The sequence below is a fragment of the Neoarius graeffei genome, chromosome 7, assembly GCF_027579695.1.
Source record: "Neoarius graeffei isolate fNeoGra1 chromosome 7, fNeoGra1.pri, whole genome shotgun sequence".
Taxonomy (NCBI): domain Eukaryota; kingdom Metazoa; phylum Chordata; class Actinopteri; order Siluriformes; family Ariidae; genus Neoarius; species Neoarius graeffei.
In genome coordinates, this window is record NC_083575.1 from 39,212,331 (window position 1) to 39,229,653 (window position 17,323).

A 17,323-nucleotide genomic window follows, 5' to 3' on the forward strand; every position below is an offset into this window, starting at 1 on the left:
ATAATGGTGGACACCGGTGAAAGTGATCACTATTATCGACACCTCATGTGATTTCTTAAACGCATGTTTAGAAACAAAATGGCGACTGTCAAATGAAAGAGTAAGAAACAAAGTTGTTTTTGACAAGGAGATCATGAAATATCGGTGAATTTGAGAAGTAAAAACATGTCCATGATCTTTCCACCATGCTTACCTGCGATGATAACGTCCGGGTTTTTCTCAGATTGCTGATCATGTTTAAAAAAAAAAAAAATCTCAGGTAATGAGTTGTGTCATCAGATGACAAGATCAAAGGGCGAGGGGAGGGTCTTCTGGTTGATTTAACCAATAATAACTCTTGTAACTGAAACTCACCTTTGTAAAGTTGTTTTTTATTGGTAAATCTGAAAAGGTGTCGATAATTATGGACTGTTGATAACTGTAGCCGCCGCTCTAGTACATGGAAAAAGAAATAAATAGATGTAAACAGATGTAAATCTTGTGTATGTGATAGGCATTGTAAACAATGTAAAAAAGTAATGGCGTATTATCGTTCACTGTGCAAGGATTGCAGTGGGAGTGGTGTGATCGACAGTCTGAGTGTTATCAGTCCAGTCCCTCAGAACTGAGGAGTCTGATGGCAAAGGACTGTCCATGTTCATAATTAAGCTGCTACTAATAGTCAGTTAATGTTCAGATGTGAAATCTTTTTACATGGCTATGATATATAAAATTTTATTTATTTTTTTAATGAATTGTCTTCTTCCAGTGTTGCCTAATATCAGAAATGTCTTTCAGAGGCTGTCCATCAGCATGGACAAGATGTTCAGTACTGATGCTATTGCGCATGAAGAGCCATCATCCAGTACACAGGTCCTTATGGTGAAAAAAGAAGAGCCTGTGGAAGACTTTACCTTTGGTGAGCCAGCGCTTAAAAAGCGGAAGACCCTAACTGCGCCTCAGGGCAAAGCGGTCAACATAAAGGCTGCAAAGACTTTACAGGATGAGCTGCAGATGAACTGGGACCCTGTTCAGGTGAGATCTAAAATTAAAGACATGAGGATTTATGGTTAATAATAATTTTTCTTTTGTGACTGTTTGCTGCTCATTAAATATTAGGCATTCACAGGCATATCTTACTGTAATGAACACAAACTCTTAAAGGCTTGTACAATGCAAAATATTCTTATTGTGGTGGAAAGTTAAAATAGTCCTCCTTTACACCTTGTTGCGATGGCGGATGGCGACTTTATATTAAAATCCTCATACAGTAGCAGGCAAAAGTTTGGACACACCGACTCGTTCATGGGTGTGTTTCTGTATTTTGACTATTGTTCTACAATGTAGAAAACACTGAGGACATCAGAACTAGGGCTGCGCTCACAGCTCACGATACTCGATCATGCACGATTTTCAGGGGTACGATACGATATCGTTTACTCACTTGAAAATCGAAAATCCCATATATGACACATTTCATGCATATCTCCCGGTTCTGTAGCAGGTTGTCATCAATTTTCACTTGATTTAAAGCATGTTTCATGCCAGAAATCGACGGAAATTCATGCTTGCAACCTGTTCCAACCAAAAACGTTTTTATTTACAAATGGTGCTTCCAGTTACTCAGGGCATGCGCACTAGAAATTAGGCGCTCTGCTTCAATGCACTCTGCTACAGACGCTGCAAGCCACTAATTACGTCCCCCATGTCTCCATGGCCTTATCTCGAGACTCATTGATTGAATAATTTTGGTGCCAAATGTACTCGCGCCCTCTGCTTACAATTCATTAAAGACATCGTGTAACTCGATATATCGCGATATATATGGTACGATATCGTGAGCAACTGATGGCAAACGAGCACAGCCCTAATCAGAACTATGAAAGAACATGTATGGAATTATGCGGTAAACAAAAAAGTGCTATAAAACAAATCTCATCTCATTATCTGTAGCCGCTTTATCCTTCTACAGGGTCACAGGCAAGCTGGAGCCTATCCCAGCTGACTACGGGCGAAAGGCGGGGTACACCCTAGACAAGTCGCCAGGTCATCACAGGGCTGACACATAGACACAGGCAACCATTCACACTCACATTCACACCTACGGTCAATTTAGAGTCACCAGTTAACCTAACCTGCATGTCTTTGGACTGTGGGGGAAACCGGAGCACCCGGAGGAAACCCACGCGGACACGGGGAGAACATGCAAACTCCGCACAGAAAGGCCCTCGCCGGCCACGGGGCTCGAACCCAGGACCTTCTTGCTGTGAGGTGACAGCGCTAACCACTACACCACCATGCCGCCTATAAAACAAATACGTGTCATATTTTAGATTCTTCAAAGTAGCCAGCGTTTCCCTTGATGACGCTTTACACACTCTTGGGGTTATCTTAACCAGCTTTGTGAGGTCGTCACCTGGAATGCTTTTCAATTAACAGGCGTGCCTCGTCAAAAGTTAATTAGTGCAATTTTTTTGCCGCCTTAATGTGTTTGAGATCAAACAGTAAATAATAAAAAAGCAATGAATAGCCCTATTTCACAACTGTAGTAATCCATATGAATGTCAAAAACCACTCAAGTAAGTAAAGAAAAGCAACATCCGTCATTACTTTAAGACATGAAGTGATTTTTAATTGTTAAAGAAAAAACATTTGAATTAGAAAGTGTGTCCAAACTTTTGACTGGTACTGCATATAATTTCTGAAACTTTTATGAAATAACCCCAATTCCAAAAAAGTTGGAACGCTGTGTAAAATGTAAATAAAAACAGAAAGCAATGAGACCTGCCTGCATCTTGTTGAAAATGCATGGCACTTTATGAAGCACAGAATATGACAAAGGAGACCCCGGGCTGCCGAGCAACTGAAGTTGTACATCAAGCAAGAATAGGAAAGAATTTCCTGTTCAAAACTTCAACAGTTAATGTCCTCAGTGTTGTTAAAAGAAAAGGTGATGTCATGCAGTGGTAAACATGCCCCTGTCCCAACTTTTTTTTTTTGGGGGGGAGACGACATGTTGTAGGCCTCACATTCAGAATGAGCAGATGTTTACAAAAATCAGTTTCACATTACATATCTTGTCTTTGTATTGTATTCAGTTGAATATAGGTTGAAAAGGATTTACAAATCTTTGCATTCTGTTTTTATTTACATTTTACACAGCATCCTGACTTTTTATTTTATTTATTTTTTTAAATCCCCCACTGGCTGAAAGGCCCGAAGGGGGATTATGTCGTGGCGATGTCTGTCTGTCCGTCCGTCCCGGGAAGGGCGCTCACCTTCTGAAATCAAGTCCTCTCTCAATTTTTGGAGGAATTTCATGAAACTTGACGCGATTCTTTGTTATATATCGGTAATACGCATATTGCAATTTCGTTCGAGTCAAGTCAAGTTTATTTGTATAGCGCTTTTAACAATAAACATTGTTGCAAAGCAGCTTTACAGAATTTGAGCGACTTAAAATATGAGCCAATTTTATCCCCAATCTATCGCCAACGAGCACGCCTGTGGCGACGGTGGCAAGGAAAAACTCCCTCAGACGACATGAGGAAGACACCTCGAGAGGAACCAGACTCAAAAGGGAACCCCCACCCAATCTGGGCAACAACAGACATGCCTATAACGTTAACAGTCCTAACAAAGTCAGCTTCGTTGATGCTATAAACCCTTCACCAATGGAAACCTGAGTGCAAAACCGTTCACGACAACTCCAGTCCTAAAGTCAGCTGCAGTCCCCAGCCACAAAAGCATTACTGCAAGAGTCCAGAGTGTCCTCCAGGCGTGACCCCCAACTGTCCACATGGGGCCGTCCTCCACATGAGCGATGCGATGAGACTCCAACCAGACACACGGCACCAGGATGGACCAGGCAGGTCCGAGGAGCAGAAGAGGCCAGCATCTCGATCCCAGGACTGACATGTAACTCAGAGGGACAGATTTGGGGGGGGGAAGAGAGAGAAAACACAGGTTGTTAGGTATGCCCAATGCCACCTGAATAAGTAGGAACAGTATACATGTTGCACTGAGTACAAGCAGGGACTCCGGCAACTAACTATGACAGCATAACTAAAAGGGGAGAGCCAGAAGGTAACACAGGCATGAGGGAGCCCCGGGACATAAAGCAGCAGCCACTACACCGTCAACAAACTCGAGTGAGCAAGTGAGTGGGGGACTGACAGCATCCATACGTCCCAGTTTACCAAAACACTCTGTCTGAGGACCCTCCAGATCTACACCTTTACCTCATAAACACCATTAACAAAAGGCTTGACTAAACAGAGATGTTTTCAGCTTAGACTTAAACACTGAGACTGTGCCTGATTCCCGAACATTACTTGGAAGGCTGTTCCATAACTGTGGGGCTTTGTAAGAAAAGGCTCTGCCCCCTGATGTAGCCTTCACTATCCAAGGTACCAGCAGATAGCCTGCACCTTTTGATCTAAGTAGGCGTAGCGGGTCATAGAGGACCAGAAGTTCACTCCGATACTGTGGCGCGAGACCATTCAGTGCTTTAAAGGTCAATAGTAGTATTTTATAATCAATACGAAACTTAATTGGGAGCCAACGCAGTGTGGATAAGACAGGGGTGATGTGGTCGTATTTTCTAGTTCTAGTAAGGACTCTTGCTGCTGCATTTTGAACTAACTGGAGCTTGTTTATGCACTTATTGGAACATCCAGTCAGTAAGGTATTACAATAATCCAACCTGGAGGTAACGAAAGCATGAACTAGTTTTTCCGCGTCATGTAGTGACATGAAATTTCTTATCTTAGCAATATTTCTGAGATGAAAGAAAGCTATCCGGGTGATGTTATCAATGTGAGTTTCGAATGAAAGACTGGGGTCAATAATCACCCCGAGGTCTTTTACTGCTGCACGTGAAGAAACAAAGGCCATCCAGAGTTGCTGTGTAATCAGAAAACTTACTTCTAGCTGCATGTGGTCCTAGTACAAGTACTTCAGTCTTGTCAGAGTTAAGCAGAATGAAGATAAGCATCCAGTGTCTAATGTCCTTCACACATTCCTCAATTCTATTAAGCTGGTGTCTCTCATCAGGTTTTGCAGAAACATACAACTGTGTCTCATCAGCATAACAGTGGAAACTAATACAATGTTTATGAATAATATCACCCAGAGGTAACATATATAGAGAAAAAAGCAGTGGGCCCAAGACAGAACCTTGTGGAACACCAAACTTTACCTCAGTACGTCTAGAAATATCACCATTTATATCAACATACTGATAGCGATCAGTTAAATAAGACCTGAGCCAGGAGAGGGCCGTTCCCTTAAATCCCACAACATTTTCTAGACTATCCAGAAGAATGGAATGATCAATGGTATCAAATGCTGCACTAAGGCCAAGCAATACAAGCAGCGAGACACAGCCCTGATCAGACGCCAACAGTAGGTCGTTTACTACTTTAACCAGAGCTGTCTCTGTGCTATGATATTCAGTTGCATTTGATCAGCGTTACAGCCCTTGATTTACCAAACTTGTACTTTGACATTTTCATGAGGGTGTATTAAGCAGTTATAGCATAGATATAGTTGCCAGTGGGGGATATTGTGCTCTCAGAACACTCTTGTTTGGAATTGGGGTTTGTAGTTTAGGAAATTTTTATAATTTTGAAATGTTTACAAACAGAACACCTCTGTAGCTTTTTTTTTTTTTTTTTGAGTAAGACACCTTGTCTTCAGCTTCTAATGACATAAGTGGAACAGCAATAACGGTAATTTGAAATGTCCAAGATAATACTTTTGATTTAATGGTTTATTGCATTCAGTACAGCTTATTCTGAAACGCGTGTGTGCACGCACGCTTGCTCTCTATGAAGGTTTTAGCTGAGAAGACTGGAGTGGAGCAGTGGGTCTGTGCTAATATTGCTCAGCTCCTGCGGGAGGAGAACACCATCCCGTTCATAGTGCGCTACAGGAAAGAGCTGATCAACCACATGGATGCAGATGCTGTGAGGGATGTGCAGCTTGCTTTGGAGGAGCTCTGGTGAGTGAGCCGGGGGGAAAGTCTGAAGCAGTGTCTACTTCAGATTATGATGAAAATCTGAAATATAGGATGTACAATTTATATGGAGTTGTTTGTGCTTGGTCAAACATCCAAACTGACTTGCTGCAGTACAGGTACTCGACATAGATATGTTTCCTAAAGGAACTCTGTGAAGTTCAGTTGGCTGAAGCTACTTTTTTGTTAACAAAACATCTAAACTTGTTAACCAGTTGGTGTAGAAAGCACAGTTGGTGTACGCTCATGCTTGTTTTTGTTTGACATTTTCTCTGAATGGAAGACAGCTTTGCTTTTTGTCCCAGAAATATATTATTATTGAAATTACATAGTCAGCATTAAGATTATGATACGATTATTTCATCTCTAGTGGCTGGCCCCATTTAACCTTCTTAGTATTTTCTTCACTTATTGCACTCTGTTATATATTTTACAAATAAGCAAGTACATTTCAGTGGCTTAAGATGCTGTACTTTATGCATTAGATGAGTTTATAGTAAAGGGGTGTGTGTGTGTGTGTGTGTGTGTGTGTGTGTGTGTGTGTGTGTGTTAGCTCAGTGGCAAAGAAGTTTCAGTCCATCACCCAAACCCTGAAGAAAGAGGGATGTTTGACCTTTGAACTTGAGAAAACTCTGAAGAACTGCAAAAGTGCTGATGAACTGGATCATGTGGTCAGGATGCAATATAGTCTACAACTTCTATTTACTGTTCATCATGAAATGTTTTAATCAGTTAAAGGATTGCATAAATTTGCCATTTTTATTGGGAAATTATAACATTTTGGACTTTCCAGTATGCACCATATAAGAAGGGCAGTAAGTTGTCAAAGGCACGGCGAGCGAAGCAGCTTGGTCTCGAGCCTGCAGCTCTGGCTCTTCTACAGTCGCCACAAACACTTGATCTGCACTCACTGATCCAGCCCAATACTGAAGGTAGGACGCTTATTAGAGTACTGATCACTGTTGTACTTACTTAGCGTGCATTATCCTTAAGCACTCGTAGTTGCATGTTTGTGTACACACGTTACAAGCACCATTGTTCACACTGATGTGTAATATTTGTCCATATGGAGGATTAGAAGCGATATCCATTAGAGAGTAGGTCAGGGATGAAACAGTCCTGGCCATTTAAGTTTTACAATTCTGTTAGGTTCTTTTGAAAACATTCCAGATCTCTGGAGAATCAATTCACCTGCTCTCTATGGCATATTTTACAAATTTCTCTTCACCAAACTTGGTGGACTCGGTCTACCAGGGGATCCTTTGTGCACAGTAAATAAGGATATCTGTTTTGCTCACTGTGCTGTAAATGGATGTTTCAGATCCAGGGGGTTATATGCTGATATTAAGTTAAATGTTTATTTGTTTATTTTTAATAACACCGAATTTATTGTGTGCAAAATCAGAATATTTATTCAGGAATTCAGTCACTAGAGGGCAGCAATGTACTGTCTCTGGTGCATCCTCTTCAGCAGTTGCTTGTTAGTAACAGCAATGTTATATTGCCTCTAGTAGTTGGCAAAAAGTTGATGTGTATGTTTTTTTTTTTTATCCTAGCATGTTTCATCTCATCTCATTATCTGTAGCCGCTTTATCCTGTTCTACAGGGTCGCAGGCAAGCTGGAGCCTATCCCAGCTGACTACGGGCGAAAGGCGGGGTACACCCTGGACAAGTCGCCAGGTCATCACAGGGCTGACACATAGACACAGACAACCATTCACACTCACATTCACACCTACGGTCAATTTAGAGTCACCAGTTAACCTAACCTGCATGTCTTTGGACTGTGGGGGAAACCGGAGCACCCGGAGGAAACCCACGCAGACACGGGGAGAACATGCAAACTCCACACAGAAAGGCCCTCGCCGGCCCCGGGGCTCAAACCCGGACCTTCTTGCTGTGAGGCGACAGCGCTAATCACTACACCACCGTGCCGCCTAGCATGTTACATAATATAATAAATGATTTGTCATTATTATTATTATTATTATTATTATTATTATCATTATACCTCTGTCCGTATCTCCGTCTGTCCAAAACACCGTTTTTCTCAGCAACCACAAATCATACCCACTTGGTACCAAACTTCAGCTTGGGGTTCTATACCATGTATACTGTTTTCAGGTCTGTCGCAAATCGATTTCTTGTTTACCAATTGAATATATTTATGAAACACATATAGCGTGGATTTACAAAATTTTCATAGCACTTTTCTCAGCAGCTATAAATCACAGCTGCTTGACATTTTGGTACTGAGCTTCAGCTTGGGGTTCTATACCGTATATATTGTTTTCAGGTCTGCCGCACATCGACTTCCTGTTTACCGACTGAATATATTTATGAAATGTATAGGGTGGATTTTAGCGCTATTTCAAGAAGCAAAATGCGATTTCAAAATGACCATCTCTCCATGGGGAGAGACACTGCTCTTTACTTGTTTCAGGGTTAATTATTTGTTAAAGTCAATATTCATAATGAGTGTCCTATTCCTTCGATTGCTTGCATTCTGATATAAGCGACAGCAGGGGGGATACGTAAGTGAGCAGTAGCTCGCAGTTGACCTTGTTTGATCTGCTTTTTCATGTCCTATGATGCAATGCCAATACCTCACTGAATAACTGTAATATGTATTAAGTGTGTGTTGCGGGGGTCCACAGGTTTGTCCACTCTTGAAGAGGTTGCCACAGGTGCTGAGCAAATTCTAGCTGATATGATTGCTAAAGATGGAGAGACGCTGACCTACATCCGATCACTGTGAGACACGCCTCTGCTTCTACTTCTATCTGTAGGTGTCCTATCTCTTTTATGTTTTTTTGTATTTGATGTTCATCTTTATATGAATTCCCAGATGTGATAGGAGTGATGTGACAATCCAGTCTACACTGTCTAAGACGGCTGTTAAAGAGCAGCAGCAGGCAGATCAGAAGAGCAAGACGAAAGACATTTCAAATTTCAGCCTGTACAGTTCGTTCCGCTGTAGTGTGCAGCGAATCCAGCACCACCAGGTACAGACCCAGCCTTCCTTAATCTCTTTATTGTTGTAGGTCACATATGTGGTGCTTTTTGTGAACGTTTTCTCCGAAATAAGACATTTCAGATATTTTAACATCATTTTTAAAGGTAAATGTTATTCTGTTCCTATTCTGTAATGCTAGTAATTCATGGACTTATTGTTTATGCTGATATTAATCCTCTTCATCTTATGGGATGATACCAGAAAAGCTTCCTTTATTTTGGCAAGTGTTGGATTAGATTAGATTAGATTAGATTAGATTAGATTAGATTAGATTAGATTAGATTAGATTAGATAAAACTTTATTGATCCCTTTGGGAGGGTTCCCTCAGGGAAATTAAGATTCCAGCAGCATCATTACAGATAAACGGAGAAAAGAAATGGAGAAAAACTTCTAGATAAATTAAAATAAATTAAGTATTTACGTATACAAATATGAAAGAATAAGATATGGGGAAGAGAGGGAGGGGGATGGGGAAAGGGGGGAGAAGTGGGGTTAGGGTAAGTGTGTGTGTGGGGAAGCAGGAAAGATATTGCACTTTATATTGCACATTGTCCGGTATTGCTTATTGTTAGGCTAGGCTACTGCTCCTTCCCGTCCTCTGTCCTCCTGTTACCCCTCCTCCCCCCAGAGAGGAGTTGTACAGTCTGATGGCGTGAGGGACAAAGGAGTTTTTGAGTCTGTTCGTCCTGCACTTGGGAAGGAGCGTTCTGTCACTGAACAGGCTCCTCTGGTTGCTGATGACGGTGTGCAGAGGGTGACTGGCATCGTCCATGATGTTCAGTAGTTTGTCCACAGACCTCTTCTCTGCCACCGTCACCAGAGAGTCCAGCTCTCTGTTAATTCTCGTCTTGTCTCTGTTAATTCTCGTCTCGTCTTCATCCGCTTATCCGGGGCTGGGTTGCGGAGGCAGCAGTTTGAGCATGGAAGCCCAAACTTCCCTCTCCCCAGACACCTCAGCCAGCTTCTCGGGATGAACACTGAGGCGTTCCCAGGCCAGCCTAGAGACATAGTCCCTTCAGCGTGTCTTGAGTCTTCCCCGGGGCTTCCTCCCGGTGGGGCATGCCTGGAACACCTCCCCAGGGAGGCGTCCAGGAGGCATCCGAAAAAGATGCCCGAGCCACCTCAGCCGATTCCTCTTGATGTGGAGGAGCAGCGGCTCTACTCCGAGCTCCTCCCGAGTGATTGTGCTTCTCACCCTATCTCTAAGGGAGCGCCCAGCCACCCTGCGAAGGAAACTTATTTCGGCCGCTTGTATCCGTGATCTTGTTGTTCATTGTCATTTACCCAAAGCTCATGGCCATAGCTGAGAGTCGGAACGTGGATCGACCGGTAAATCGAGAGCTTCACCTTGTGGCTCAGCTCCTTCACCACGACGGACCGGTAAAGCGACTGCATCACTGCGGAGGCTGCACCGATCCGCCTGCCGATCTCCCACTCCATCCTTCCCTCACTTGTGAACAAGATCCTGAGATACTTAAACTCCTCCACTTGAGGCAGGACTTCTCCACCATATTAATTCTGATATTTAATATTTAGCTTACTTTTCATTCCTGGAAAAAATATTTTTTTTCTGGTTGCTGTTCCACATTAGACCAGCTGTTGATGTTGATGTGGTGGTGGTATGCCATGTAAATCTTGTAGGCCCCGTATTTTATAATTATGCACATATGCATAATACACTGCTAGGTTTTGAACACCCTATATTTTAAGTTTTGTTGAAATTACTTCATTTTAAATACGTTAACCCAATTTAACCAAGGGATGGGTAGATATGAATTGACAAATGTTTACCCTTGACTGTTTAGCAAAGGGAGAAATGCTGGAAATTACTGTTTTGTTTTTTGGCAACAATCTGGATTTAATTGGAAAATGTTAAGTCTTTATTACTCTAAGTAGACGCTTGCAGAACAGCACACGTTTATTTCTAAGAGGGGAAACTTTGGTGTTTTTTTAACTTGGGCCCTATTTGCGTCTCCTTTTTTTTGGTCCAAATTTTTATTAAGGACAAAAATGTTTGATCTCCGTCCAGTATTGAGTTAGAACACAATGACCAGTAACCGCAAAACGGCTGCAGTGTCATCCTAGGGGGAAAATATCCAAGTCAAATTAAACCACTTGGTTTCACTACTGACAGGCTCAAAATATAATTCTAAGTGTCTGATAACATGGAAAGGATCCCTGCAGAGAGACACCTGTCTGTTTACTTCAATAATTGTCGAGGAACTGTAGAAAATGACTGTCCACGGTCCTTGTTTTACCTTTCTCTTCTTCTGGTCTCTGATGTAACGCCCATCAGATATTTACAAAAGAAGTCACAAAGAGTTCATGATGAAGTCTATTTCCAAAGTAATGCCTGAATATTTAGCTGTTTACAGCAATATGAATGAGTGTCTGATAACATGGAAAGGATCCCCATGATGTAAACATCACACTCGCTGAATGGGGCGCTGCTTCAGAGACACTTAGGCTACATCCACACGACAACGGCAACGAGATGTTATTTAAAAAAATATCGCGTCCACATGGGCAACGATCAGTAAAATATCAGGTCCATATGGCAACGCAACGCTTGCTGAAAACGATGCAATACACATGCGACACCTCTAGGGGCGCTGTAACTTCGGAGACACCAGAACAATAGAAGAAGTAAGGACGCATGCGCATAAACTATTATGCGCGAGACTTCATATTAGCCACAAAGTCAGAAAAATCTGTCCGTAAAGTTACGTTATAATGACCAAATACAATGAAAAGTATTTTTCCAGTCTCACCTGTGAAAGGTAATCCCATGTGATCTTGTTTGGACGGCAAACCTGTTGGTACAGTTAAACGCAGCACATGAATGAGGCATCTTTATTCTCCGCTTTGACCCATCCAATATGGCGGCGAGGATGACGTATGATTCTACGCGGAAGGCGGCGTCTTTAATGGTCCGGAATAAATTGAATGCTACACGTTGATGGATTAATTTGTTCTTCTATGCCCTTTTTGAGGAATGTATTGTAGGACTTAAACCAACATCTGAAGAGGTGAGATCGCTCCTTTTTTTTCCCTATTTTTGCTGGCGGGATTGACTCTGCCCTAAGGGCTATTCTCTCTCTCTCTCTCTCTCTCTCACTTTGCACCATTACACAATAAATATTCACAGTGAAAATATTTTGTAAGTGCGTTTCATGAACCAAGTTATAGGATTTGTTGACAACTCGCATCGAGTTCGTTACACTTCTACCCAGCGTGAAGCACACAGTCATGTGGTTGTGACGTCATCATAAGCAAATCCGTTCTACTCATCCAGACGACTTCGCAACGGCAACGTTGCCAGATCTTTCCACTCTGGAACCCGTTCTCAAAAGATTGCGTTTTGGGGCACCCTAAACGCCTGTGCCATGTGGACGCCAGGCCGAAACGATAAACAATTGTATCGGATTCACCTGAATCCGTTGCCGTGTGGACAGGGCCTTAGTCTGAGTATTCATGCGCCTGCCTTAAATGAAGCGTTCATTTCGAGTCCCGTTAGCATCTGAGAGTAATCAGTTAATAAGTTCCATAAAGATTTAGCCGCCTTTGTTTAATTGCTTTTCTGTATCATTTACTTTGGTTTGTGTAAAATTAAATGATTAAGGCGTAAGAAACTGTTTCTGAAGACACTTTCAGACTTGGTAAGTCACACTGCCTGCACAATTAATATTTCTGCACTGCTCTGCGTTTGCACCTTTAGGTAAAAATACACCAAATGACATTCTGTAAGACAAACATGCAAAATTTTGTTTCTCATTTTCGTAATAGGATTTCTGGCTGCTTTTAGCAAGATGGGCAATCTGCTCAGATCACCAAAAGCAGTCAGCATTTCTGCTGCTAGATGGCAGCACGGTGGTGTAGTGGTTAGCACTGTCGCCTCACAGCAAAGAAGGTTCTGGGTTTGAGCCCAGTGGCTGACGGGGGCCTTTCTGTGTGGAGTTTGCATGTTCTCCCCGTGTCTGTGTGGGTTTCCTCCGGGTGCTCTAGTTTCTCCTACAGTCCAAAGACATGCAGTTGGGTTAACATGGGGGCGGCCTTGGACTGAAGTGCCCAAGAGTGGCGGTACGCAGCGGCTTTGCTCTCCTATGATGAACTAAATTTTGTTGTACATTTGTGCAGTGATGACAAAGGCATTCTTCTTCTTCTCCTTGCCTGTCTTTCTTTCTCTCTTTTTTGTTTTTTTTTTAAACTTGGCTTATCTGTTGGTTAATTTTTTAAATTAATGCTAAAGAACCTCCTGATTAACCAACTTGCATGATAACTAGTGTTGTCTGTGTGTTTAAATACATTTAAAACTAGCATCTGAATTGACAACCACCATAAGCACTTTTAGTATAAATACACGGTCGATTTATAGAATCACATGCACTGATTATCGAAAAATAGTCCGAATTTCTCGACCAATCACCTTGAGCGACTCGGCAAAATGGTGGCCAGTGCGTCATCACCGTAAGTGAGGAAGAATGACATGTTATGAAAGAAAATGCTGTTCCTAAAAGCACTAAAGATGCTACAGAGTTTGGTCTAAAACTATTCAAAGGTAAAGTGGAATTGTGATTTATTTTATCTTTTTCAAAACAAAATATTTTATGTGACTCGACGTAGATAAGTGAGACCAAACTGAGCATGCCTTTATTACATTTGCATGCCACTTTTGAATTTTGAAATAAATAATTTTTTAATACAGTTTAAAAAAAAAAATCACTTGTGTATTTATACTAAAACAATTATCTGCCTCAAGCTCAGTCATTATTCACCGATATTCGCTTCACCTTCGGCGAATAACTGTTAAATAATTCCTGCAGTAATACTATTTTGTCTGCTGTCATAAAATTAAAACTTGATGAATATTTGTATCCTTTTATCTTGATATTCACCTTCCCAACAAACTACACTGCGTCGCTGTTACAAATAGCGATGGAATCCGACTCTCATGCTGCCTCAGAGACATACAGGTGAAAATCAAACATAAAAGATCTAAATGATTTTTGTCATGGTTGTATACGAGTAGCGGCATTTAGAGAATCCTAATGCCACTTGGCGGCACGGTGGTGTAGTGGTTAGCACGCTCGCCTCACAGCAAGAAGGTTCTGGGTTCGAACCCAGCGGCCGGCGAGGGCCTTTCCGTGTGGAGTTTGCATGTTCTGCCCGTGTCTGTATGGGTTTCCTCCGGGTGCTCCGGTTTCCCCCACAGTCCAAAGACATGCAGTTAGGTTAACGTGGGGCGGCCTTGGGCTGAAGTGCCCTTGAGCAAGGTACTGAACCCCTGACTGCTCCCCGGGTGCTGTAGTGTGGCCGCCCACTGCTCTGTGTGTGTGCGCGTGTGTTCACTGCTTCAGATGGGTTAAATGCAGAGGATGAATTTCACTGTGCTTGAAGTGTGCATGTGACAAAGGTTTCTTTTTCTGAATTTTCAGCAAAAGCATGTAAACATTGTGCCTGAGACAGATGATTTGCAGCTAGAGAACAGTCATTTATTTTCATGTATGTTCAGTCAAGATCTTTTCATATTAAACAGGGGTTTTTCTAGAAAAATTTAGTATGAGGGTGCTCACCATGGCGGGGGGGGATGGTGCCGGTTGTCCGCCCCCCCCCTCCGACGTGCGAAGCCTTTGAAAAATTGAGGCTACAGTGGGACATTCTGAGGCTATCTGACAGGGAAATTGTAACAAATTGTCAACATTGAAAAAGAAAAGTAATCATCTTCTGTCCTGGACAGTCTTTGGCTTTCTTCCGTTTCGTGCCGCTGGATGACATCTTTAAATGCCCAAGTGTCAACAAAAACAACTCACGAACTACTTCTGTCAAAAACTCCTGCGCTGGTGGGTGAAAGGTCATTCAGTCTCGAGAAATCTCGCTCTACAAGTCAGCTGACCTTGTATGTAACCCATGTCAAATCTCGCGAGAGCAGCCGCGACAAGTAAACAACACGACGTTTTCCAGACTGAGGCGCCAGTTCGGATTGTTTTTGCACCGTCTGGCGGTGTATCTACTATGATTGGAATACTTTTGGAGTAATTATAACGTATTTAATGATCAGACACATTGTCACGTGGTGTTGCTGGGATGTTTTCACGGAGAAAAGATCGTTTTGAGAAAGATTGGATGTTGTGCAGTAGCATATAAGTGCATGGCCCAAGTGTGACTTGGGGTTCAATCGGCATTTCGGTAAGGAGGCGCACGCCGAGAGTAAGAGGGCGCAGTACCCCTGTTCCCCGGTTTAGACGAAAGCCTGTTAAAATTGCTGTACGGGCCATATGGATTTTATCTTTGGGTACACTAATATGTACATGCGTATCTTTCTCTGTATCAGTAATGTGGCATTTCCACAGGTCCTCAGTGCCACTTTCCAAAGCACTTCTGTCAGGGGAGTTTAGTGGAAGCGCTCCAGCTGCTGGCACGCTGGTTACTCAGAGCTGGTTGCCAGCCACATGTCAAAGTGGCTTTTTTTTTTTTTTTAATCCTGCTGTCCCTTTCCTTTCACCCCCTTCTCTGTCCTCCAGTCATTCCACCTCTCCCCTCCTTAACATATGTGACATGTCCCCATCCATGTGCCTTTGGATTAGGGGCTGAGATTGACAGGCTTTCCTCCATGGTGACAGCTGCTTGTGGGCTCTGTGAGAGAAGCAGAAGAAGAGAGAGTGAGAGAGTGTGGGCGTGAGGATGAGAGTGAACGAATGAGTGGCGAAGGCCTTTCTCCTCTCAAGCCTTCACCATGGCCACCATTGTTAATTTGGAGGTATGGACTGTCAGCAGCTGTTAATTTGAGCTGTCTGTGACCTACATGCCGTGTCACGATGGTGAAAATGAACCTTTTAATGCCTTTGTATGGTGAGAACAGTGTGGGATGTGTTGTGATGGAAGCGCACTTACTCGTGTGTTTGATTTAGCACATCGGCAGTGAGTGCGCGAAGACCAGATTTGTGTGTGTAGTTGTTTTTGTACACCTGTGAAAATCAAATGCTTATGTAGGGTATATAATTGCTATAATAAGTATGTTATACAGCAGCGGTTCCCAAACTGTTTTGGCCGTGCACCCCCTTCTATACTCCAACCAGGTTGACGCACCCCCAGTCCCCCAGTTTCAAAAAAACACACGCTTTCTTATAAGGGAAGCATCTTTAATCGTGCTAAATGATAACAAACATCGTTTGCCACACCTGCAGGAAACCACAAAAGTGGGGGGAAAAAAACAACACCAAAGCTTTCTTACAAAGGCAGCATGTCATGCTCGAATGAGAACATCGAATCACATTAACATATTATGCGCTCTCGTATTTGAATTAGATAGAATTTGATTGAACTGTAACAGTTTTAAAACGTTGCAACATGGTAAATGCGCAAATTCATTCCAAAGGGAGATCACATCGAGGCATGTAGTCTACCAGCCAGATATGGGGAAAATATATGATTTTCATCCGTGTTTAAAACACTAGCAACACAGCCCTGTCATTACAAGGTTATGAGAATGAATTTAATTTGCAAAAAAGTTAACATATGAGTGATTCCACGCTTATGGGTACTGAAATGGGGACATGAACTTATTTTTAAAAATTCACCTAAAACCATTTCTTTTTTTTACCATCAGGTCACAAAACATGTAATCTTTAATGAATGATATGTTAAAAGATAACTTTAATTTTCTGAGATGTAATAAAAACATATTTATATGCCAAAGTCAGAACGTAACAGAAGTGTTGTGGACATATATATTCTCAATTTTAACAATGTAGAATTACTTTTTGAAACATAGGAAGGTGATGTTTTAGCAAATATAATTAATAAACATGTGTAGTAGAATAAACATACACATTCTTTCAATAAGATTAACATGGTATATAGCTAGATTGTAATTAATTTGTAACAGACGCGAGATGGACAATCGTAACAGAAGTAATGTAACAGACATCATTTTGGAACTCATAGGCTTGACTTTGGCATATAAATATGTTTTTATTACATCTCAGAAAATGAAAGTTATCTTTTAACACATCATTCATTAAAGATTACATGTTTTGTGACCTGATGGTAAAAAAAGAAATGGTTTTAGGTGAATTTTTAAAAATAAGTTCATGTCCCCATTTCAGTACTCATAAGCGTGGAATCACTCATATAATAACAGTAAAAATAGCAATGATAATTATGAACATATGCATTTTAAAGAGATACAGCAATTAAGGAGCATATCAGGAACAGATAAAGAAGAGGATCCATCTGATTGTGAAGTGCAGCGCTGGCGGCTCAGTCTGCAGCGAGAGAGAGAGAGAGAGAGACAGACAGACGGTGGGTG

General features: G+C 41.9%; 1 protein-coding gene across 2 annotated transcripts in view; it reads left to right on the plus strand.

Annotated features, from left to right (window-relative positions):
* Positions 1–17,323, plus strand: part of srbd1 (S1 RNA binding domain 1) — a 129,542-nt gene that overhangs the window by 11,604 nt on the left and 100,615 nt on the right. For both annotated transcript variants that reach the window (XM_060925610.1, XM_060925611.1), the window contains 6 exons: positions 778–1,014; positions 5,817–5,983; positions 6,552–6,669; positions 6,792–6,930; positions 8,656–8,752; positions 8,847–9,003. In XM_060925610.1, the coding sequence (XP_060781593.1) occupies positions 778–1,014; positions 5,817–5,983; positions 6,552–6,669; positions 6,792–6,930; positions 8,656–8,752; positions 8,847–9,003 (915 nt within the window). The remainder of the gene's footprint in view (positions 1–777; positions 1,015–5,816; positions 5,984–6,551; positions 6,670–6,791; positions 6,931–8,655; positions 8,753–8,846; positions 9,004–17,323) is intronic.